This window comes from Neocloeon triangulifer, unplaced genomic scaffold (assembly GCF_031216515.1).
Source record: "Neocloeon triangulifer isolate White Clay Creek 2 clone unplaced genomic scaffold, ASM3121651v1 ptg000014l, whole genome shotgun sequence".
Classification (NCBI taxonomy): domain Eukaryota; kingdom Metazoa; phylum Arthropoda; class Insecta; order Ephemeroptera; family Baetidae; genus Neocloeon; species Neocloeon triangulifer.
Genome location: NW_026775556.1, coordinates 5,446,175 through 5,467,738, shown reverse-complemented (window position 1 = coordinate 5,467,738; position 21,564 = coordinate 5,446,175). Strand labels below are relative to the sequence as shown.

General features: G+C 36.2%; 4 protein-coding genes across 6 annotated transcripts; 1 reads left to right on the top strand and 3 right to left on the bottom strand.

Moving 5' to 3' along the window:
* Nucleotides 1-1,047: 1,047 nt before the first annotated feature.
* On the bottom strand, nucleotides 1,048-6,459 carry LOC132201588 (uncharacterized). The gene is made up of 3 exons (XM_059627846.1): nucleotides 5,881-6,459; nucleotides 3,172-3,471; nucleotides 1,048-1,071 (listed from the first exon to the last, which is right to left on the bottom strand). The coding sequence occupies exons 1-3, from the start codon at nucleotides 6,457-6,459 to the stop codon at nucleotides 1,048-1,050; spliced, it is 903 nt and encodes a 300-aa protein (XP_059483829.1).
* A 2,030-nt stretch (nucleotides 6,460-8,489) lies between these two features.
* LOC132199621 (rRNA methyltransferase 3, mitochondrial) lies at nucleotides 8,490-10,865 on the bottom strand. 2 transcript variants are annotated; one of them, XM_059624486.1, is made up of 5 exons: nucleotides 10,717-10,865; nucleotides 10,308-10,630; nucleotides 10,009-10,244; nucleotides 9,770-9,943; nucleotides 8,490-9,009 (listed from the first exon to the last, which is right to left on the bottom strand). In XM_059624486.1, exons 2-5 carry the CDS (start codon nucleotides 10,625-10,627, stop codon nucleotides 8,609-8,611), a joined length of 1,131 nt encoding a protein of 376 aa, XP_059480469.1. In that variant the 5' UTR covers nucleotides 10,628-10,630; nucleotides 10,717-10,865; the 3' UTR covers nucleotides 8,490-8,608. The 2 variants fall into 2 exon arrangements, with proteins under 2 accessions (XP_059480469.1, XP_059480468.1); XM_059624485.1 differs by having other exon boundaries at nucleotides 10,695-10,856.
* On the top strand, nucleotides 10,840-12,041 carry LOC132199622 (cysteine-rich PDZ-binding protein). Of its 2 annotated transcripts, none has more exons than XM_059624487.1 (3): nucleotides 10,840-10,977; nucleotides 11,201-11,422; nucleotides 11,783-12,041. In XM_059624487.1, the coding sequence occupies exons 2-3, from the start codon at nucleotides 11,204-11,206 to the stop codon at nucleotides 11,864-11,866; spliced, it is 303 nt and encodes a 100-aa protein (XP_059480470.1). In that variant the 5' UTR covers nucleotides 10,840-10,977; nucleotides 11,201-11,203; the 3' UTR covers nucleotides 11,867-12,041. The 2 variants fall into 2 exon arrangements, with proteins under 2 accessions (XP_059480470.1, XP_059480471.1); XM_059624488.1 differs by having other exon boundaries at nucleotides 10,906-10,977; nucleotides 11,204-11,422.
* LOC132199620 (protein AHNAK2-like) lies at nucleotides 12,033-20,004 on the bottom strand. Its single transcript, XM_059624484.1, has 7 exons — nucleotides 19,588-20,004; nucleotides 16,154-16,288; nucleotides 15,521-15,570; nucleotides 15,342-15,455; nucleotides 15,129-15,273; nucleotides 14,844-15,073; nucleotides 12,033-13,987 (listed from the first exon to the last, which is right to left on the bottom strand). The coding sequence occupies exons 1-7, from the start codon at nucleotides 19,778-19,780 to the stop codon at nucleotides 12,188-12,190; spliced, it is 2,667 nt and encodes an 888-aa protein (XP_059480467.1). The 5' UTR covers nucleotides 19,781-20,004; the 3' UTR covers nucleotides 12,033-12,187.
* Nucleotides 20,005-21,564: the final 1,560 nt, after the last annotated feature.

Here is a 21,564-nt window from a genome sequence, read left to right as displayed (position 1 = left end):
CTAGAACAAATTTTGTAAAGGAACGTTTTACAAAAGCCAAATGTATGTCTGTGCTATTTGACCAGTGGTTAATTAAATTTACACTGACAGGACGACAGGAGTCTTTTTTACAATAGAGTTTGAAGACTCTGAAGCTAAGTTATGCTTTTGGATCGCTCTGCTCATTGAGCGCAAATCACAAGGACAGCCACGATTTATTTTGCTGGGCTGGGAGCTTGTTGAATTTAATGATGCTCGAATTATTTAGGTGTAGTTGCAATGAGCAATGTGTCTTTATTGATTGTATCATAAAAGGCAATTACTACCCAGGTACATCATACATCAAAGAAAAAATTATCAATTAGGTGTATTCTGACTGTTTCTATTTGGCGAACCAATTTGCTTCCAAAACTCCAATACGGTGCCAATTATAGCTTCAACTTTAAGTTTGTTGCTTTGAAGCACACAACCCCTGCTAAATGTGTCTTTTCAAAGCAATAAATTTGTATGGTCTCTTTTGATGGCTCATGACGTTGAGTTTTGGTGGTCGCAGTTTCCACTTTGAAAAACCCAAAGTTTAAACGAAGAGTCAGGGAAAGCTATGGCACGCTAAATAATTATGGAAATTGTAAAAATATTAACTTAGTCTCACTCAGTCTCACTTTTGAGTTTCAAAACATAAATACCAAACCAAAATAAGGCGCTGAGCATTTTTAGAATTCTTACTGAGGGACGAAACCCATTAGCAATATTACCGCCTCTCTTAATGATGATTTCACTGAGGTAAGGTGAAATATAATACTGAAAATAATTAATTTCCTTATAATAGCCTATTCAGTCTTGAAGAAAATTAATTGCGTACTGTAATGAGGGATGATCGCTGCACTCGATTTTACCGTGCTGCTGCTTACAAAGAAAACAGTTGCAGCTCTCTGCCCCTATTTTGCTTAATGCTTTAAGCAAAAGTCGATCACTGTATGATAGAAATCTAGCCTGTTAACTGGTGAGACAGCTCAACATGCTATTTCTTTTACTATAGAGCTATTTTTGAACAAAATTAGATTGAAACTAGGCTGCAACTTCTGCAAGCATCTGCGGAAGCGGAAGATATATTGAATTTTTAATTTTTTGATGCGCAGCTACTGCTTTATTTGTCAATACAAGTAACGTTTATGAACTGTTGTACACTAATTAATAATAAATTTTCCTCTTGCTGCTTAATTTATTGACGTTTAATATCAAAATTTAACTTATGAAATTTGAGAGTTGGGTTTTAACTGGTTTTAAAATACAGGAATTTACTTCATGAAGTGCGTTAGCTAAATTAGAACTGATGGGAAAAAGAGGTAACGGCAATGCAAAGTTCGTCAGATATAAAAGGGGGAACGTCTGCGCTTGCCGCGTCTTTTTGCATCAAAGTTTTTGCTCCTATAGCAACGCACGCCTTTGAAGCCATTTGGCCATGGCTTGCGATTTTTGTTTTGGAATCAAAAGCAGGAAAATACTGCAAGAGTTGTCTTTAATTGATTTAGAGCAAATATAATTTACCCTCAACTCCAGCGCACAAACCGTTGTTAATAATTTTAATATTCACAAATCACGATACAAGCTGAAAGGGAATTAGATTTGAGCTTTTTGAAACTCCAGCCCTGCTCCAGCCCTAATTAATTTTATGACTGCTGATGACCCTTTTCAGAAACAGATGGTCTTTTGCTCAATATGATTTTACTGGGTATCATAATGTTATTTTGAATGAGATCGAGTTTCCACTGAACTGCAAAATGGAAGGACGGGAACCTTGTATGTCAACCCCTTTGAACTTAAGTGCTCTCAGTACCACCTACAAGTAATGCAAAAAAGAGACTCACTGTGTTATTAAACGCAAGAAGAAGAATTATGGATTGTTCCATATTTTTTATAATTAATGATTATATATTAGAAAATTAATACTTTACTGTGCAAACTGAATGCGTCAAACTTAGGTGCCCAGACGAGTGGAATAAATAATAAAATATATTACATTGTATATCATCGTGATATTTATAATACCTTTTAATTATCACTCTTGTTGAAGTAAATAAAGAGAAATACAAAAAAATTAGCAATATAGCGCTCCTTTAGCGCTCTATTGATTGCTTTGATCTTCTTTTCCACCAGAGGGGTCTGCTTCTGTAAAAGGAAAATGTAATATATTTTGTCAAATTCCTCCTACAGAATGGGGGCCAAGTCATATTTTGCGCGTATACCTTTCATTTTTCAAACATAATAATTCTATTACAATTTAACATTCAATTAAAAAAATTAGGGCAACTGAGTACAGACTGCAGCGGCTCATGCATTGCATACCAAACTAGGCACAGAACTGATTTATATATGTTGCGGTGCAGACGGATCTCTATTTCGAGGCAAAATCCTCTTACCTGTATGTCTCGTCAGTAGAATCAATTACCTGTTGCAATCCGGGTAGAGCCGAGGTAAATTCGTTTTGTTAGTTTGCTTAAAATTTTTTTCCATGCATAAACTTTCGTAAAGTTTATTCAGAACGGAAGTCTTCTCTCGACCACCGCCAAGGAAGCTTATGAATTATGGCTGCAGCCCGCAGCCAAAACAATTAAAAACTCACAAAAACCCATTAAGGAAAAGCCGAATTTTAAATTCAAATCACTATAAATATTTTTATCTACCTTACATAACTTCAATGTTCAATGAAACACATATAAGTGAAAAGGTTTGAGCTTAGAATTAAATTTGCGGGCAGCGAGGGCTTCTATAACAAATTTTTTTCAGCGAGTGAAGAGCAGAAGAGAAAACTTGTAAATTTTGATAGCTTTATCAGTGAATTAATTGAATTACATAATGTAATTCTTTTGTGTTTGCCAACTTTTCTAGAGCCACATTTTATGGCTTTTGTTTGGTAATTTTGAAGCGAAAAGATTGTATTGTAAAATAACAATCTATCATTTTAACAAGAATATAATGCTACTATATTTAAAATTTAGCTCCCAGCAGATTTAATTTTGGTGAAGCTTTTCCTTTTTAATTGAAATTCAAAAATACAAAAAGCGTTGGTTCCGTTTTACTAAGTGAAAGCAGGAAGAGCCTGAAAAGCCTGGCATCCGAGTTTCCTTTTTTATCTCACTATTTATACAATGATGAGATTTTTTGGCAAATAATTTAGCACAAATTCCTTACCATAGGCATGCTGTTGGAGGGCTGATCGGATGACTCTTCATTTGATATTCCATCTAGTCGCAGTTGCTGCCGAAACTTCATAAGGCAGCGCACGATGAACATGTTCATCAAACCAATAAGGACGGATGGAAGTGCTAAAGTCAGGATGCTGTCGATGACGGTGACCACCCTCATGAGGTCACGGAATTGCGGCTTAACGTCGCAAGACTGAACTCCGTGGCCGCGCTCAACCACTCCAGCAGTTAAAAGTCCATATGAGCTCAGCACCAACGAGACAAAGACTGTTCCCAAAACGACTGCCTGCGAAATGCACAAATCACAGGAATTTTATAATGATGTCGTTTAATGTGCTCACATTAATCATGTAATTTTATTTTCATGTTAATGAACAAAAAATGAGGGTTTTTTGATTTAGCCGTCATAATTCAAATTGTCCTAAATCGCGTGGTTTGATGTCATTGAAAACCACTTTAAAATTGAAAACAATCGACCATATGTTTAAATTGCAACTATTTCACGTAAAATTTCAAAGAAGAGGGGGAAATGGGAAAAAAATAATAAATAGCGCGTGAGAAAGAACATAAAATTTTAACTTGTTTTTGGAGAAAGAAGGAGGAAATATTGCAAGGCAACGATGTTGGTATTTTACATAGCTGATTCTGAACTTACTCTTTTAGCTGACTTTCATTTCATTTTTAGAATTTTTCCCTACTGAATTTAATATTATAAACTGTAATACGTAATATAAGATACTAACTACATTATTGTTCATTGGATTTTTCTAGCAACCTTTACTACAAATTGCATTGGTAAAAAAGTCAGTTTTCAATCCCATTTTTCAAGTATCCTACACATGGACAAATTCAAAATATTTATGGTAAAATATTTATAAATTTTGCACCCTATTCTAAACATCAATATTAAAAATTTTAGAATGTTTGGCAGTAAACGCTGGCTTAAAATTTCCAACGCTGAAATTGGCTGAATTGGCTCGCTCATGCGGCGAGCAAAATCACACCCTATAATCCAACTTGCAACTATTCGTTCCAAAATAAAGTGGATCAAAATAAAGCAGCCTCGAGAAAGGGAGTAATAAAAAATACTCTGCAGGAAATTTTAGTACCTAACAGATTAAAATTGCAAAGTAAATTTTCACGTTTTTCTTAAAGGCTAGGATTTATAAAATAATTATATCTGAGTAATAAATATTAATTGACTTTTGCAAAGAGAGGTGAGAAAGGACTTTGAACCTCATCTTTGTGAATAATATACATATCTGCAAGAAATTTCATTTAACTTTGAAGTTGCGTAACCAAATGAGTTGAAAATAAAGCCATAATTAGGATTTGACAAAAGTTCCACTTGAACGCGTTGTTAGTTGTCAAAGAAACCTGATATTATACTGCTTTGTGTTGATAAACGACACACCCATATATACATATTGAAGCTGGCTCAATTTTCTGTGAGTTATGTAATAAAGTTAAAATAATTTTGGAACCCGAATCAACCAGACGTGTCAATCGTCACTCTGCCATCCGTTTCTTTTTTACACATAGTTAAAAAAAATTGTACAAAAAAAGAATTTGGCTTCAAAATAAATAAGATCTAAAGTTTAACCTTTTAATTTGGAATTATAATTAATCACATAAAAATATCGCAATAAAATAATATTTCGTTTAATTAAAATTCAAACATGAAAATATCAAGGTTTGCTTATAAATTACGTTTGGCTAAATTCGTAAGCCCTTGATAATAATGTACAAATTTTACATGTACCGTCAATATGAACGCGCTTTAATGAGAACCCATGCGTGAATATGGGTTCTCTCTCCATCGGCATAACTTTGGTTACTGTGAATATAACTCGACTCTATTATTTGTTAAAATTTATAATGTTAATTAATTTTGTTAAAAATCCACCATAAAAAAAAAAATGATTGGACTGAAACCATTATTGAGGAAAAAATTTCCAAAGCATAATTTTCAAATTTATTGTTGATTTGAAAAAGACCTTTAATAATTGTCAGTTGACAACCGGTTGATAACTACAAACATCTTAACTCTTATTGAACTATTTATTTTGGAAAATTAGTAAGAAGCTCAATTTATTTTTTTATTGTTAGACCAAGTTACACGTTAATAGTAAAATTTGTTTCATAGGGCGAATTTTCACTTTTCAATTTATTGATAAAAGGGCCGAATTTTGGCCACCAGCCACCATGTTTCTACAGATCAATTCAGAATTCAGAACGATAATTGTGCTCAAAAAGGTAAGAATAGCGACAGATTAGTCTTTAACTTTTTCAACGCAAAATAATTGTTTTTCTTTCAGTCAATTCATCTTTCAAATGAAAACTAACATAAGATGACTAATGGATAATCTTGAATTTATACCTATTATACAAAAACTCTATTAATAACTTAAACGAAAAATTAATGACTAGATTAAAATTTGAATAATACCTCATAATACGTAATACCAAATATCTCAAGATTTATATATTTAAATAAAGTATTTTTCTTTGTCTTCTTTGGTTATTTGTATGAAAAAATACATGCAAAAGGAACTTATTTAAAATTTCTCTTTCGCTCTCTTTTGCAAGTGAATAAATTTTATTTATTCGAGCAAAGGGCAGAGAATGCGAGGCAATACATTAATAAGCATTATTGATCAAAAACTAGCAATAATTAAATTTATTTCCACCGTACCTTTGCCTTGGCAACCGTGCAGATGTGAGGCCGCTGCAGGGGGTACTTGACCGCTACGAATCGCTCGACAGTGAAGCCGACCGTCAGCCAGACGCTGAGGGAGCTCGACGCGGTGCTCAGGTATACGACACCCTGACACCAGCCCTCCTTGTTGAAAGTATTTACACCCAAAGAGTCACCGGTCCAGATGAGTCCGAGCGTGATGAGGAAACAAGTGTCCGAAAGGGCGAGCGCCGCCAGGTAGTAGCTTGAGCTGCGGCGCCGCAAATAGGTGCTCGTGAACACCACAACGTTGAGCAGGTTGCATAGCACGCCGGCGACGACGATGGCCGGTATGTAGTACACGTGAAGCAGGTCAATCACGACAAACAGTCTGTCGCACAGGGTGAGGTCTTCTTCGTCGTCGAGCACCGGTGGTAAAGTGGTTGTCGCAATTTTTCCATGCCGACCAAATTTCCCGTTTTTTATCCGCTGCAAGAAATCATCGACGACCTTCCAGGTGTCTGAAGAGTTGAAGTTGGAAAAAAGGTCGGCAAGGTCAAAGTTTGGCCCGGCGGTCTCATTATAATCGTCGTGCATCGTTGGCGAGAGAGAAATCGCAAGTGCGAACGAAATTTCATCTGACGAAGCGCAGAACCACGGGGTGTATAAAATCGACATGCGCCCTTCGGCCCTTTGACGGATCCAAACGATTCCATGATCAGTGTTTTTTCTTTTGCTAAGGGATGCAGTAATATTCTGAATATTCACGCCTTAATAATTTCATGATATATCATAATTAAAATTCGTCGATCTATCAATGGTTTTTATAAGTATTTCATGGAAAAATTCAGTAATAAGACAATGTATTTTCTATAAAACAGTATGATATATGACTCACAAAACCCATCGACGAAATGCCGATATTTGATTAAAACATCGCTAACATCATGAATTAACTTTTGATCGTGAATTTCTGCCCAAAATATAATTTTTATTATTTTGAAGCTTAAAATTTAATTTAAAAATAAAGAATTAAAATGTCTTGAATTTTTTTATTTTTAAAAAAAAAAATATTAAAGACATTAAATTTTTTTACTTGAAAATTTGTAAAATTCATTGCGCAGCATAGATTATCTTCAAATCTGATTTATTTTTTAATGTTCATTAAGTAGAGGAAGAAATTGAAAAAAAGAAGGCACCTCTTTCCTCATTTTAACTTGTTTATCTTCGAGATTAATCTCAAGGCGGCCTAATTGTTTCGAAGTTTTCCGTGTTTCTTCCTATCTTCTTACAAAGTATATTTTGAGCCCATGCGGATAGAAGTTCTTGAGGACAATTTATCAGGATAAATAATTCACCTAATTTCCTTGTATTTTTACTTTTAAACTCGGGCGCCACCTTTGCCATATTTCTCATTATATTTTTTTCTGTAGATATATTTATTTTTACTTATTTTTTTCAAATGCGAGGTATTTATCTTTTTCACGGGATCCTTTTTCAATTTCTAGATTTTTTTTAATTAATTGCTCTATAAGTGCATTTATAATGAAATTTAAATTGAAAAATTTCAGAGGCATTAATGGTTTATAGTAAAATACTCATTTGGAGGCACTTTATCATAAGATCTATTCAAGTGCATAGTTATCGATGTAATAGAAAGCGCAGGCCACCGCAATTGATTTTTAAGATTGTGACTGAAAGTTTTGGAAATTTTAACGGTAAAAAATTAACATAAGTTATGAGGTTTTTAACTTGACCGCATTGGCATACTATCACAGGCAGATCTCTAAAAACTTCAAACAGGGAGCAGGATTAAATTTGAAACCTCATGTTGATTGATGGTGATTTTGAATTTAAAATCAACTTTTCCTCGATGGCTTTTGTGAGTTGTTTATTGTTTTATCTTAAACAATAAACAACTCACAAAACGTTTCGAGGAAAAGCCGATTTTAAATTCAAATTACCATGATTCAACCATTGATCGTGAAATGCTGCCACAAAATTGTAAAACCATTCAAACGTCCATAACTTCATTAATATATACATATGATTAAAATCAGGGAAATGTAGAAAATTTGAAAAAAAAAAAAAAAAACAGAATTTTTTATACAAAATTTTTAATTTCTCGAGTAAACAATATGAACTATAAAATGTTGCTATTTTTTACATTACGCGCGAGTATACACTGCAGTTTTCCTTAATAAGATTTTCAGGCTAAAATTTAAAGAATGTTGATTTAAAATTTCATTACTCTGTTTAACATGAGCTCACAAATGGACGTATATTAAATTGACGGTAAATAATACATAAATATGAACTTTCATTAATATCACTTTTTAATAAAGAGCCGTTATAAACTTTCCCCGGGATAGTAATCAATTAGCGATGGCAAATGCATTTCCTTTCACACAGGGGCAAACTCTTACACTCGCTTCATATATTTTCCGCATCACTTCATTTGAATGCAGTTGTTAGAAATTTTCTAATTTAATTTTAAATTATTCATATTATGTTGGGAAAACAAAGTGTTTCTCATGGTCAGACCTACATTATTTATTTTTAAATTGTTGAAGTAACTTTTTCTCCGTTTTATGAATATGTATTTTATTGAAATTAAAAGATTGTAATTCATGCATCTGATCAGAGCCATAATTTATTCTTATGCAATACAGATATTATAATAATAATTATGCTGCCAAAAAAGTAGAACATTCAAACAGCTAGCATAACATTGCTACAAACTAAACTATTCAGCCTGAAGGCGATGTTCTTGTACTAATTTTTGACGGCGGATTTCAAACAAAATAACAGCCACTGCAGACCCAACATTGAGACTCTCCACACCATGGGTCAGCGGGATATGAATTTTGATTGCATTGCTCAATTTATTTGCACTTGAGCTCAAACCGAGGGTTTCTCCACCCACCACAAGCACAATTGGTTTGAATTCTTGCAAGTAACTCATATTTGAGTAGCTCTGAAGCTCTGACGCGATTGATTCTCTGTTGTCGGCTAAAAATACAGACGCCTTTTCCAAATCAACCAAGCTCCCCAGTTGGTCCCAGCTCGATTGATGTGATACGGGAACTCGGAAAACAGAGCCCATACTTGCCCTGATAACCTTTGTGTCCCAGATGTTAACACAACCTGAGCAAACATCACAAAAAATAAAATATTCATTCATTTTTTTTTATGCAATATATTGGCATTAAAATATAGAGATTTTTAATGTAGAACATCTTTTAAAAGTAAAATAAAAATTGTCAAATAAGTCATGGAACTTTCAAAACTTGACCAGAGCTTTTCGATTAATATCACAAAACACAAGTTGACTGGTTGATTAATCAAAGCAGTAAAAAGCATGCTATAAAAATCTCCCCTGTAATTATAAGTAACAACAAGACCTGTGTACTGCAGCACATATTATGCATACATTGAATTAATTATATAAAGGAAGAATTGCACAACTTGGAATACTGAAACAACGATTAACTAATTATGCAGTCAAATGAACTTAATTTCCCATGAAAAATAGCCTGAACAAAAGTTATAAAGCTAAACTTTTTTAATCAGAAAAAACGTTTGGTTGTGTTTGTGAGCAATAAAAAAGCTTTAACCTGTGTATGTTAGACAATAAATACTTTAAAAAGTCATCAGCTTAGAAAATTGGTTTTTTAATTGCATTGCAAATATTTCCGATCACAGATCTAGGCCAAGACAAGTTGTGGCCCGGAACCCGGAATAGTTGAATTTTTCTTATCATTCAAAGAAAATAAGTTTAAATCGGTTTAAATCCTTATTTAAAAAAATTCAAATCATACTGGATGATAACAAATAAAGGAAAAACTGCAAAAAAACCATTTCCAATTGCTGTCCGAAAAGTTAAAAAAAAAATTTCCCTGCGTACCTTGTGTAGTGATGACTTGGTTGCATCCTGCTGCGGCTGCTACTCTGAGAATGGCACCCATGTTCCCAGGATCTCTGACTTGGTCGCAAACTAAATTCACTGGCAAAAGATTGTTTTCATTTGATAGTGGCAGCAAAGTCTGCAGCTCCTCGGTAATTGGTTGGTGAAAAATGCCTAAATTTGACAAATAAAAACCATGAGTTCTATTTTTTTGAAATTTTGCTCAAAATTTTACAAACCAGTTATTCCAGGACATGTTGTAAGTGCAGTCCAAAGTCTCAAGTTTTGGTAAGGAGTTTTGAAAAACTTGGTTCTGCTACCTTCGGGCAGTTGGATTCCTCGGACAAGATCCTTCTTGCTAAAAAAGACACTTTCGCACTTGATTCCGGCATGAAGGGCATCTTCGATCAAACGTCTTCCTTCCAAAGCAACCAATCTGTTTTTCTTGGTTTTCATTGTGAGTTGCATAGCCTGCCTGCAGACAAATATTAATATTTTAACATCATGTTGCATCATATTATATGCTCTTTATTCGTACCCGAAAGTTTTATCCGAATCAGCAAGTTTTTGAAACGGTGGCAAATCTGCATTCGCCTCTTCAGTCTTTTCCTTCCGCTCTTGCTTTCGCTCAATTTCTTTCACAATTTCATCTTTGCTGAGTTCAATTACTGGAGTCTCGCTTTCATCAATAGGAGCAGTAACATGAGCGGTATTCTCTTGCAGATGCAGCTTGTTTTCCAGAATTTCAGCCGAGAATGGAGGGACACGGCCTCTTGCTGTGCAAATAGAGCTGACGTGGAAACCTCGGAAGATTTGCAGAACCGGCAGTCGGAATAGTGGAAATATTTTTGATGGCATAATCTAAAAAATTATTAATATATTAATGACCATGATTGGATTTGGAAATTTTAACTTCATTACGTACTTAAAATTTCTTTGATAATTACTATTAAATGTTGTAATTGCTTCTTTGCTACGGAATTATTTATAAAAACCTGAAACTCAGTTAATTGTTTGTTGAAAATGCCAGCGCCATGTGTGATGTGAGTCGTATTGTTTTGTTTGATATTATTAAACCCCCCACCACTACTTTTTCACTTGTGTTTACGACAACGCCCCTTTTAGCGAGTTAAAAAGATTTTCATCAAAACTGTGCGCTGTTCTGCGACCTTTTCAAGCGTTTCTTTACTTCTTCACGCAGATTTAAGGTGAATATTTTTACTCCTTATATTCATTTATCTTTCCATAGCTTTGTTTACTAAAAACTGTTAAAAACAAAAAGTTTGGTTTGTACATAAACCTAGAATTATAAAAAGAAAGTTTGAGAAAAACAAACAGATATTTCTGGACCTTTTTATAATTAAATTTTGTACATTCAAGGAACATTGAATCAACTTCGCCTATAATTATTTCTTTTTATTTCTTTTGCAGAAGATGGTTTGCGCCAAGTGCGAGGCCAAAGTGGCCAAAATCATCACGCCCGACCCTTGGAAGGCCGGGGCGCGAAACACGACCGAAGGTGGTGGCCGCAAAATCAATGAAAATAAAGCTCTGACGTCAAGAGCTCGAGCAAACCCTTACGGTGGGACTAAATTCGAGAAGTGCCGGATATGCAAATCAAAAATACATCAACAGGGAACTTATTATTGCCAGGTAGGACAATTATCAATTTTCTTAGTTCATATAATTATTTTAAGTGTGTATTTTGCTTTTTTTTAATTTGAAAATTTATTTTAATTTAAATATTCACAATTATTCTGATATGGACTGCTTTTTTATTAATTAATTTGTATTGGTCGTTAATGTTATCAAAAAAAGCTAATAGCTGATAACCTAGTGACTTAATTTTGCTAAAGTTTTGTTTCATTAGTTTGACTGCGATCTTTACTTTATTCAATTTTATTTATTAATAATAATATTTAATAAATTTTTTTGTTTTATAAGGTTGCCTTAATAATGTACTGAAATGTCTGAAATTCGTATCTAAAACCAAACTTACATTGTGTTTTGCAGTCATGCGCATACAAGAAAGGAATCTGCGCCATGTGCGGAAAGAAAATAATCGAAACCAAGAATTACAAGCAGTCGGCAGTTTGATTTTGCTAAAATTATGTGAAAGTGAAGTGACAAAACATTGGTGCCACTGGACGTTTTTTGTCTAAGAAAATAGACTAAAATTAAATTTTCTCTGATAGATTCCTCAAAATAGTGCATTGCTTTAAAAAATATCTTATTTCATTTGTACATAAATAAAACACTCACGTGATTAGAATCCTCTGTATTATTTGCATAATTATAATTAATCTGGCGTTTGATTAATATAAATCATAAATTATTTACAAATAAAAAATAAGCCTTGAGCAAAATTGTCTCACGTTAAAAATTGATGGAAGAGCACAAGTTTAAATAATTTTGATTTCACTCCACGTGATTCGTTTCGTGATTGGCAACGGGAGAGATGACCTCCTTCTTCTTGCCCTCCTCGGCCGCCTGGTCGAGGAAGACCCACTGCTCGAAGGTGCTGTACTGGTTGTCGGTGGTCTTGAGGTAGCTCGAGTGCGACATCATGATGTCGTCCAGCTCGGCGGCCGAGATTTGCATCACCTCCTTCTCCAGGTTGACTGGGGTCACGGTCACGTTACTCGTGGACACCTGTACGTTGACCAGCTCGGGCCGCTCCTCAACTTCTTCTTCTTCTTCCTCAGGCTCTTTGTCTACATGGTTTGAGTTGGAGCTGTTGAAAGTGGTCGGTTGCAGTTCATCGTCCAATGAACTGGCAACGAGCAAAAGACTCCCCCCACTGGTGCCATGTCTGATGGTGGTGGAGGGCGCAAAGTCCAGCGACTTCTCACTCACGGTCCCTCCAGACGACAGCACTTGGATTTCGGTCACATGCTGGACGGTGGGGGTGGCTGTGCTGACAAAGGTGACCGTTGGTGGAGGGGAGGTGGGTGGGGTGGGAGGTGCAGGGGCGTCCGGAGTGATGTAAGTGATGCTGGCGGGGCCGGAAGTTTCCTCGTCTACCGTGATGACGGTCTTCAGCTCCTGTCTTTCGAAGCTGATGGCGTCTTCAAGTGTCCCCCACTGGGAGGACTTCTTGAGACGGCGGTTGAAGGTGTCCGAGGCCCCCGCCAGATCGATCATGACCGGCTGCTCCTTCCGAAGAGGTGAGTTTGTTGGGGTGAGTTCTTCTTCCTCATCCTCTTCAACGCTGGTGTCCGTCATGGCGGTTTCCGAGTTAGCCACGATGGACACCGGTGGCGCCACTTTCCTCTTCTTGGCCGTTCCAGTGTTTGACTCTTCGTTAACGTCCACCATGTCCAAGGACACGGCCCTCTCGAGAGGAATACTCATGGGCTGCTCGGAGTCGAACCGAGAAAGATCGCCCAAGGACGCTGCCTTCCTCTCGCGACCCTTGCCAGGATTGCCGCCCTCGTGCTCGTCCTTGGCGGCCTGGTGGATGGTGACTTGCGAGGAACCGAGTTCGATGGTGATCGGTTTGTCCTCGTTCACAACCTCTTCGGCTTTGGACATGTTGTCCTCAAACTGCTGCTGCATGTCTGCAAAGGCAGTGAACTTGGGAGGAGGTGGTGCCCGCCTCTTCTTTTTGTCACTCTCCTCAACAGACTCTTTGCTCACAACCGTTTTGTCTGATTTGTCTGGTTCTGGTTCGGCCACCGGAATAGCAGCCTCTTTGAGGCTCTTCCTGTGGCTCACGGCCGCCTGCGCCGCCAGCCGCATTTCTTCTGGCAACTCCGTCGGAATGTTTTGCTTCTCCTGTTCGACCTTGAACTTCATCTCGTTCACCACTTGACCCATCTTGTCCGGCACGTCCACGGCCATTTCGTGCACAACCTCTTCCTCCTCCTCGATTTTCTTGTTCTGCTCGTTTTCCGTTGCCTCGCTTTTTGTTTCGAGCTTTTGGCCGAGTTCGCTGCTCAAGTTCAAAGGGAGAACTTTAACGCCAAACTTTGCCATTTTCTCTGCAGACGTTGGTTTTTTATCTGGCACAGAGGCGACCGACGTCGTCGAGGTTGTAGGCTTCTTTGTCCGTTCTGGTTTGGGCATGGTGACGTTTGATCTCGTTGCCGGCGCTGCTTCCTTCTCCATTCTGGACGTCTCCTTGCGACTTGACGTACTCACAACACTAACTTGAGATAATTGCTCTGGTTTCTTCAATACTTTGACTTGCCGCGCACCCATGCTTGACATCCGCATCTGAAACGTCGTGAAAATGGAAATTAAATAAAAATTTAAGAGAAAAAATTAGGCAATTTTTTTATAAACTTAAAATAGTTTGATAAAATAAATAAATTTAAATAGCAAAAATAATTATAGCAATTCTTTAAAACTATAAGATAAGATATCGATTGCGAAGAGAGACTATAAATTAAGTTAGAGCTTCAATAATTAAATATCAGAAATAACATGATTTTTTTATGTAAAGAATACTGCAAGTTATATGCAGCAAATAATAAAGACTAATTTGAATCGGAAAGTGGAGATAAACTTGTAATCAAAATTCAATTTGAGCTCCTCATTATTTTCCACTCTTCAAGCCCATATTTCAAGCGGTAAAGTCAACCCAGCCGCCACTGTCAGCACAGTTCTCATGTTTCTCAGAGAACCAGATCACAAATTGAGATCAAACAATCAACTCATGTCAATTAATTTTTTAAATCAAAAGTATGAAGAGATCGTCTTGATTTACTTAATGTTTCTTAAAACGAAAAGAAGAGCAGCGTTAAATCTAAAATTTACTTCTATTAAATAATATGTATTAATTTTAGTCATATTTTAAGATGAAAAGAAAACAAAGATTTTTTTGCGAAATTTCAGCAAATCTGTATCCAAAATAAATATAATTATGAATGCTTTTAATAGACTGCTCTAAATATTTTTGCTTAAAAACTTCAATAGTTTGACGTCTTTAATTATTTATATTGGAATCTGTTAAAACAAAATATTTCTAATATTGATCAAGAAGTCGGCTTGAATATTGTTGAAAATTCAAACTTGTGGATTTTTTTATTATTTCAAATTCTGTAATTTGCAATTATTTAAGTCTACTCACTTTATTGAGGTCGTCAATGGACTGACTGCGGTAGAACGGATGGCACAACCTGTCCGGCGGTCCCACCGAAGGCGACCTTTTGCCACTTCCGGTGTCCCTGTTGACTCGGCCCGGTGGCCGTTTCTCGATCTCCAGCTGCACGTCGTAAGGCGACGCGTAACTCAAAATCGTGAGGGCGTCTTCAAACACCATGTGCCGCAGAGATATGCTAATGCTCACAATCCTGTCGCCTGCCGATCAAAAGAAATTATATAAAATTCAGTTCCATTGATTTTTTTATCGTACCTGCGGCGATTCTGCCCGACTCGGATGCTGGGCCACGGTGCAGAACGTCCCGCACGTAAATTCCTTCGCGCATGTTGCCGCAAATGTTGAAGCCCAGACCGGTAAAATCGTGGCCCTTGAGCGGCACGAAATCGCGTTCAGGCTCCTGCGTCAAGTAATTGCGATTTTATATTTAAATTTATTTCACATTTCACATTTATTTTTTGCTCTCACCCCAACAAACGAATCGTCCATTGCTTTGAAAGAGCTGTTTTTCCCTTTGCCGCTGCTATTTCCAACGAACGCTGAAAATGGAGCCCACGCCTGCCATTTTCCTCCTTTAACTCCCTGGATATTATGAAACAAGCAAAAATGAAAACATCAAACTCATTAACATAGGATGAAAAGTTTACCTTGCTTGCGTCAACATTGATGTTATTTCTCTCTATTGTTGATTTTCCGTCTGAAACAAAATGGAAAATGTTAAAATTTTGATACTTTTTATTCAGCGCGCTTTCACGTTTAAATGTCTGGCCGCTGCCCAAATTCCCCAACACGGTACACCACAAACATGCGCCAATGTGTTAGTGCCCTTGACCTTTCTCTTTTCGTGGCCAACACGCCGCACATATGTACGCATTCCAAGCGGCGGCGCACCCAAATCAAATTGCCAGCAGCACCGGCACTTTTCTTATTCTCCTCTGAGATTTAAATAAATCTCAGCTTCATTCTTTTCTCGACATGCAAACATTGCTTTTTTATTTCCTTTGTTGCACTTGTTGTTTGCCAATAAGGGATAACAAGTTAGTTATTGTGCAGGCAAATTTATCTATTTTTATTTATGGAGAAACTGCATCTTGCATATTCTCTTGCCAGCATGCAACGACCCAAAGCTGAAAGCAATTAACTGCACGCACACCATGGCAGTAATTAGTGCATATTTCGCTCCTAATTGAGCGTTAAATTACATCAGAGGAATTTTACTTCAAAACTCCGAAGGTGCCGTAAAATTGTGTAATTTTTATATGAAATGTTTTATTTCTTACCATGGGGCGGAGTTTTGAGCGGCGCTTTTTTCTGTGGAGAAGCGTCTTCAGTGAGGAAGCCGGGATTGTCGAACGCGTAATGGTCATCGGCCAAACCAGCTTCCGGGTCATTCGTCACTAGAGTCAGCGTTTTGCCTGGAAAAATTACAAGATTGTTTCTTATATGTTTGATAATATTCAAGAAAAAGAAACAATGATTGCGTTAAAAAATTCAATATTTTTGAATATTTTATATAATTATTATGAGAATATGATTGAAAAGAATATACATAAATCCTGCTGCAATATATTTGCTACTTTTATTCAAATAGCTTAGTTCGATCCAGTTGGATCAAATATTCTAAATCTAAATCGTTAAATTGCTAACAGACTGCTCAATTATCAATTAAACAATTTAATTAAAAAACGTGAGGAGAGGTTACTAATATGTATATAGTATTAGAATAAAAATTGTTGTATTAAAAAATATTTGTTAATTAAAATAAAATTGAGAAATAAAAAAACCTCAACCAAGTCTCATAGCTACGATTGGTTATAGTATTGTTCTGCAGGGGAAATTTTGAAAATTAGCATTTCTGTTTATTAAAATTTGTACTTGTTATTTATCATTTTAAATAAACAATGAAATTAATTTTCTGATTCATTGTAATATCGTGGTCACAACTAATCGCTCTGTTTTTTCAATTACAAAGAGGACACATGCTTATTTTTATTTAATTAAAATTTGTTCTCGCTCATAATTAAATCATTAATTAGTACCCATCAATGAATTTCAAGTGTCAAGGGACATCATACACAAATTAAAACTCAAAGTAAACACATTATCGTCAATTTATTTCTTCATTTAATATTGAAAACCAGTAAAATTCTAGTATTTTTTTTCAGAGTTAAACATTAATTATGTGCTCAGTTAACTTAGTACTCGGCGCTGTAGTTAAATATATTTATTAAATTATCATTTCGTTTGCTTTACTCTTATAAACACGTTGCAGTATTTGCCAGATTCATCATTATCAAGTTTTATTAATTTTCAACTAGTGCGAGCGGTTTATCCGCCGCACGGCTGTGAGTCAAAGAGTTTTGAAAAGAGTCAGCCACGCATGCAATCAAAGTGCAGGCGCAAATAAGGCGTAGTTTATTATCGTCGCACACCCTATTAATAAACACAAAAGCTCGTGGGTTGTGTGTCAAAGCGAACGTGCATTTCAATTTTCGATGCCACGTACGTGTACCTATATTAGGTCGCGCAGCCAAAGGGCGAAAATGTTTCCAAGCCATAAGCGACTAGCAGGGAAATATGCATTTCCAATTAGCGAAGCGGTGGTTCTTTCCAATTATAGAGCTTTCACATACACACACATCATTCACACTCGCAATCAGCAAAACGGTCTGCAATTCTAAAAGGATATTTGAAAAACTAATATTCAACATCAAAATAAAAAAAATCTGACCTTAGTGAAAAACTTCGTCTCTACAAAAATGTAAATTTTAATTTTGGATGAATCAAATTTTTAAAGTTTTGACCTAGTTTATTTATTATTAATCAAGTTAACTTTATGCAAACTATCTAAATGGGTTTCAATTGTTTCATTGTCTTGTTTCATTGTCTTATGTTTTGCATTTTGCACATGCAAGAAAAGTTTTATCTTGTAAATATTCTATCATCCTAAAAATAAAAATGCAATTAATTCAAATATAATAATTGTTTTAAATGTGTTTACATGAAAATAAATAATGCAATAATCATCAAGTTTCATATTTTTTTTTTCTTTTTTGAAACCTTCCATTAAATTCATTTTACCATGAGCTAATTTGGCGTTTATCCTATTTACTGATTGCAATCAGCTTTTCTTTGATGGTGCAAGTCTGTCCGTGAAATTGAAAATAGTGTCAGCTGGCCTGGCGCCTTCTTCCTGCCGCGTGTTTTATTTGCTTTTGCGCGCTCAAGAATTTCCAGCAAGGATTTTCTCTTATCTCCATTTTACAACAAAAGCGTACAGTAGATAAGACGGAATTCCTTTTGCGACAAATGAATCACGGCGTTTCCACTGTGTTGAGAAATGCTTCCAATGAACCATTTTAATCATTAATAAGCTCTCGTCAATCTTGTTAATTGGTACACGAAGTGGAGTGCTCGACGCTGAGAATAAACAATCAAATAAATGATACGCGTTTCAAACTTGCATTGTGAGCAACTGCGAATTGTGTGTCAAGTGTTTGGGGAAACTCTCAGATGGAGAAAGAAAGATGCTGAATGAGCATACAAGTCTTGTGAGCACAGTAATAGTCGGTCGGCTGCTGTGCCTCTGCAGATCGGACGCAGCGACTCGTTCATGATTGTTTCCATGGAAATGATGTCAATCGCTCTTTCAATCGCTTTGAAATGTATGTTAGTCGACGCGCCTGTAGATATAGAAGCAGAAGATTTAAACTCTTATGGCAGTGAGCCCAATTTTGTTATTTATTTTTCGATTGAATATTTTTCCAAAAATATCTGCCAATATTTCGTTTCTAATATTGAATACTTCAGAGAATCTACATTTTTCACAATTTTTTTTATTCCCTTCCGTAAGTCTTCCATATTTGAGAATTTTGCATGAATTGTTCATTATTTCCGCTTGGAAGTTGATAATTTTTGTTCCTCTACAATTTGAAGCAATATTTCCCTGTCTCTTTTCCAAGAATTTACAATAAGAAAATCTGTTCATTTTTCTGAAGATTTTTTTCTAATGCTCGCAGTGCAATTAATAAATGTCCAATTAAAATCTTTTTATTTATTATGTGCAGACTTTCCTGTGCAATTTTATACACAAATGAGCAATTCATATTTATGAAACTATTCCTTCCAGATGACGATTGAATAATATTCCATTGAACAAATTATGTTGTAAAGTAAAGATACTTCACAACATATACACAAGCAATTCATAGAATATTAATTTCCAAATGACGAGTTATTTTCATTTGAATGAATATCTATTTCGAGCGAATAATTTTGAGTCTCTTTGAGCTCAAAGAACGGCAATTTTCGAACACCCGGTCTGTGTTCTCGCGTGGCATCTCCTCTCGGAATAAATAGACGTCAGGGATGCGGACCGCAATGGCTGCTGCCTCAAGAGAGAATACACTTATGTATAAGAGGTATGTAATGATTTTGTTCAAGGTAAGCCGGTCCACGCACGCCTCTTTACAAATACATATACGTTCCCAAGCCATCTCCGGCCTATCCGGCGCGCCGACATTAAAAACGAAAAACACAACATAAGCCAATTTCAAAAGGAGAAGAACCACCAAAATCCGACGAAAATTCGTAAAGTTAAATTAAAATGCTGACAATTTAATATTGTAAAAATGAAAGAAAAAAAAGAAGAAGGAATCCCCTGGGGCCTCAAAAATTGCCCCAGGCGAGGAGGAAAAAATAATAAAATCCTAACCATCTTGTCTGCGGGTCCAGTAGTACTTCCAAAAAACGTATCCCGCGGCTCCGAGTATCGCGAGCGCCGCGACGGTGCCGATAACGGCGCCGACGATGTCGCCGCCCGAAAAGCAGTCCCCTGCGGGCTGCTGCTGCGCCGCAACGCGCTGGGCGGCGAGCAGCAGCGGCCACACGGCCCACGAACGGCCCATCGGGTGCGTGTGGGAACTCAGGGGGCCTAACTCACTCGGCGCGCCACATTATTTTGTCCTTCCCGAGGGAAAAGGCGTCGCACTGTATAATTCGCTCGGCTCTCGCTAGACCACTGCTTGTTCTTTTGTGAAGGGCCTGCAGCTCGAACAGGTAGGCAGCCCCACAACAGGTGGACGAAGGGAGGGGATCCGCGGCAGGTATTATATGTGCGTGCCTGCAGAGAACACTGGGATTACGAAACTCACACACACGCCAGCCAACAAATATTTTCCCGCAGAGGTGCATCTCTCTCTCTCGCTGGCTCTTTTATTATTTCTCTCTCGTCGCCGCTGCTCGCAGAGTGAATGGGAAAATATATTATATGAAAAAATAAAGCTGTGCGCTTCACGCCTAGTAAATTTTTTGTGCCACCGTCGCGATCCTTTGTTGTCAAGGTTTCTTCCTTCCACCGTCAAATTCCAGGCGAATTTTTGGACGCAATTTTCACAGTAAGCCTTTGAAATGCAAAGTTGCGTGCAATTCATTGTGCAGTCTGCAAAGGATCTTTCGAACAGAAATCGCTGTAGCTGGTGCATCAATATGAAACTTCTTGTAAATACCTTTTTGAGGATAGGGTATAGAAAAAGTTAAATTGAAAATTCCTTTTGGGAAATAGGTCATGTCTGCACTTATTTGGCTATGTTATAAAATCTACATTCAGAAGCTTTAATTGAAGTTTGTTGTTTTTAGATTTTGACCAATCGTATTTGTGCTTTTCACCCTCTCAAGATTTCAAATCGCGAATAAACCTTTCCTCATTTGCTAAGTCTAGTTTGCACTTCAGTCTAATCGGAGTGGCCATTATTTACATCATAATTAATTCCGTTTATCGCTTTGCAAGAGGCATTTGCCAATTACATTTTTTTTTCTCAACTGGTGTTTTGGCCATTTTATCTCTTAAACAAAATTTTAACTAGATATTTAAAAAAAAGTTAAAATAAAAATATTTTGACTATTAAGCTCTTTTAAAAGTCTTTCCGCCAAAACGTACATATAACTCTATGTACTATTATTTAATGTTTTTTGTCTGAATATCCAAGATTTTCCTTTGTTTTCAGTTTTCTTCCGTTCCCTAAATTTCACGTAAATTTTTGGAAGAATTTTGCTATTTACAATGATTGTCCTGTTCCCTTGCGAAATATCCTGCTGCTGGAGTTACAAATTAAAAGATATTGCTGTGAACAATTCATCAGGCAATGAATCGATGTAAGTTTTATGCTACCTTTTAAAGTAGGGGTAAAAATATTCTAAACTATTGTTTTTAGAGGAGAAATTTAATATAAAATTAATAAATTTTCAAACGTTTTCCTACCCTCTACATAATTTTGGGATGGGAAAAAATTGGAAATAAAATATTATAAATTATTGTGTTTGTTTATGAAATATTTTCACTTTTTTTTAATTATCTCTTTTACCTGTATAATTTAACATCGCGTAATTTCACTTTTTAGTAATTTGTAATATATATTTTTATTCTATACCAATTATATACATATAGTGGTTTCACTTTCAAAGTTCATACTATACAAACAGTAGGGCATTTGGCTTGACTAGTCCGTCATGTCTAGTTTGCACAGTTCTATATGTATATTTTGGTCTAACCATTGTTTATCATCACATTAATCCGTTTATTTGAGTGACTGTGCCAGATGTGAGTCTTATTTGCAAATAAACATTTGGCAAATTGTCTTATAAACAAAATTTTGACAAACTTAATTGTTTCTGAGCTTTGAAACCATGTATT

Coding starts and splice junctions, on each gene's coding strand:
- LOC132199622 (XM_059624487.1), top strand. CDS start 11,204: ATGGTTTGCGCCAAGTGCGAGGCCAAAGTGGCCAAAATCATCACGCCC. Junction 11,423..11,782: donor AGGGAACTTATTATTGCCAG/GTAGGACAATTA, acceptor TGTGTTTTGCAG/TCATGCGCATACAAGAAAGG.
- LOC132199621 (XM_059624486.1), bottom strand. CDS start 10,627: ATGCCATCAAAAATATTTCCACTATTCCGACTGCCGGTTCTGCAAATC. Junction 9,944..10,008: donor AACATGTCCTGGAATAACTG/GTTTGTAAAATT, acceptor TGTCAAATTTAG/GCATTTTTCACCAACCAATT. Junction 9,010..9,769: donor CCAAGTCATCACTACACAAG/GTACGCAGGGAA, acceptor ATGTTTGCTCAG/GTTGTGTTAACATCTGGGAC.
- LOC132199620 (XM_059624484.1), bottom strand. CDS start 19,780: ATGGGCCGTTCGTGGGCCGTGTGGCCGCTGCTGCTCGCCGCCCAGCGC. Junction 15,456..15,520: donor TCAATGTTGACGCAAGCAAG/GTAAACTTTTCA, acceptor CATAATATCCAG/GGAGTTAAAGGAGGAAAATG. Junction 13,988..14,843: donor CCATTGACGACCTCAATAAA/GTGAGTAGACTT, acceptor ACGACGTTTCAG/ATGCGGATGTCAAGCATGGG.
- LOC132201588 (XM_059627846.1), bottom strand. CDS start 6,459: ATGCACGACGATTATAATGAGACCGCCGGGCCAAACTTTGACCTTGCC. Junction 3,472..5,880: donor GCACGGTTGCCAAGGCAAAG/GTACGGTGGAAA, acceptor TGCATTTCGCAG/GCAGTCGTTTTGGGAACAGT. Junction 1,072..3,171: donor CCTCCAACAGCATGCCTATG/GTAAGGAATTTG, acceptor CCGCTTCCGCAG/ATGCTTGCAGAAGTTGCAGC.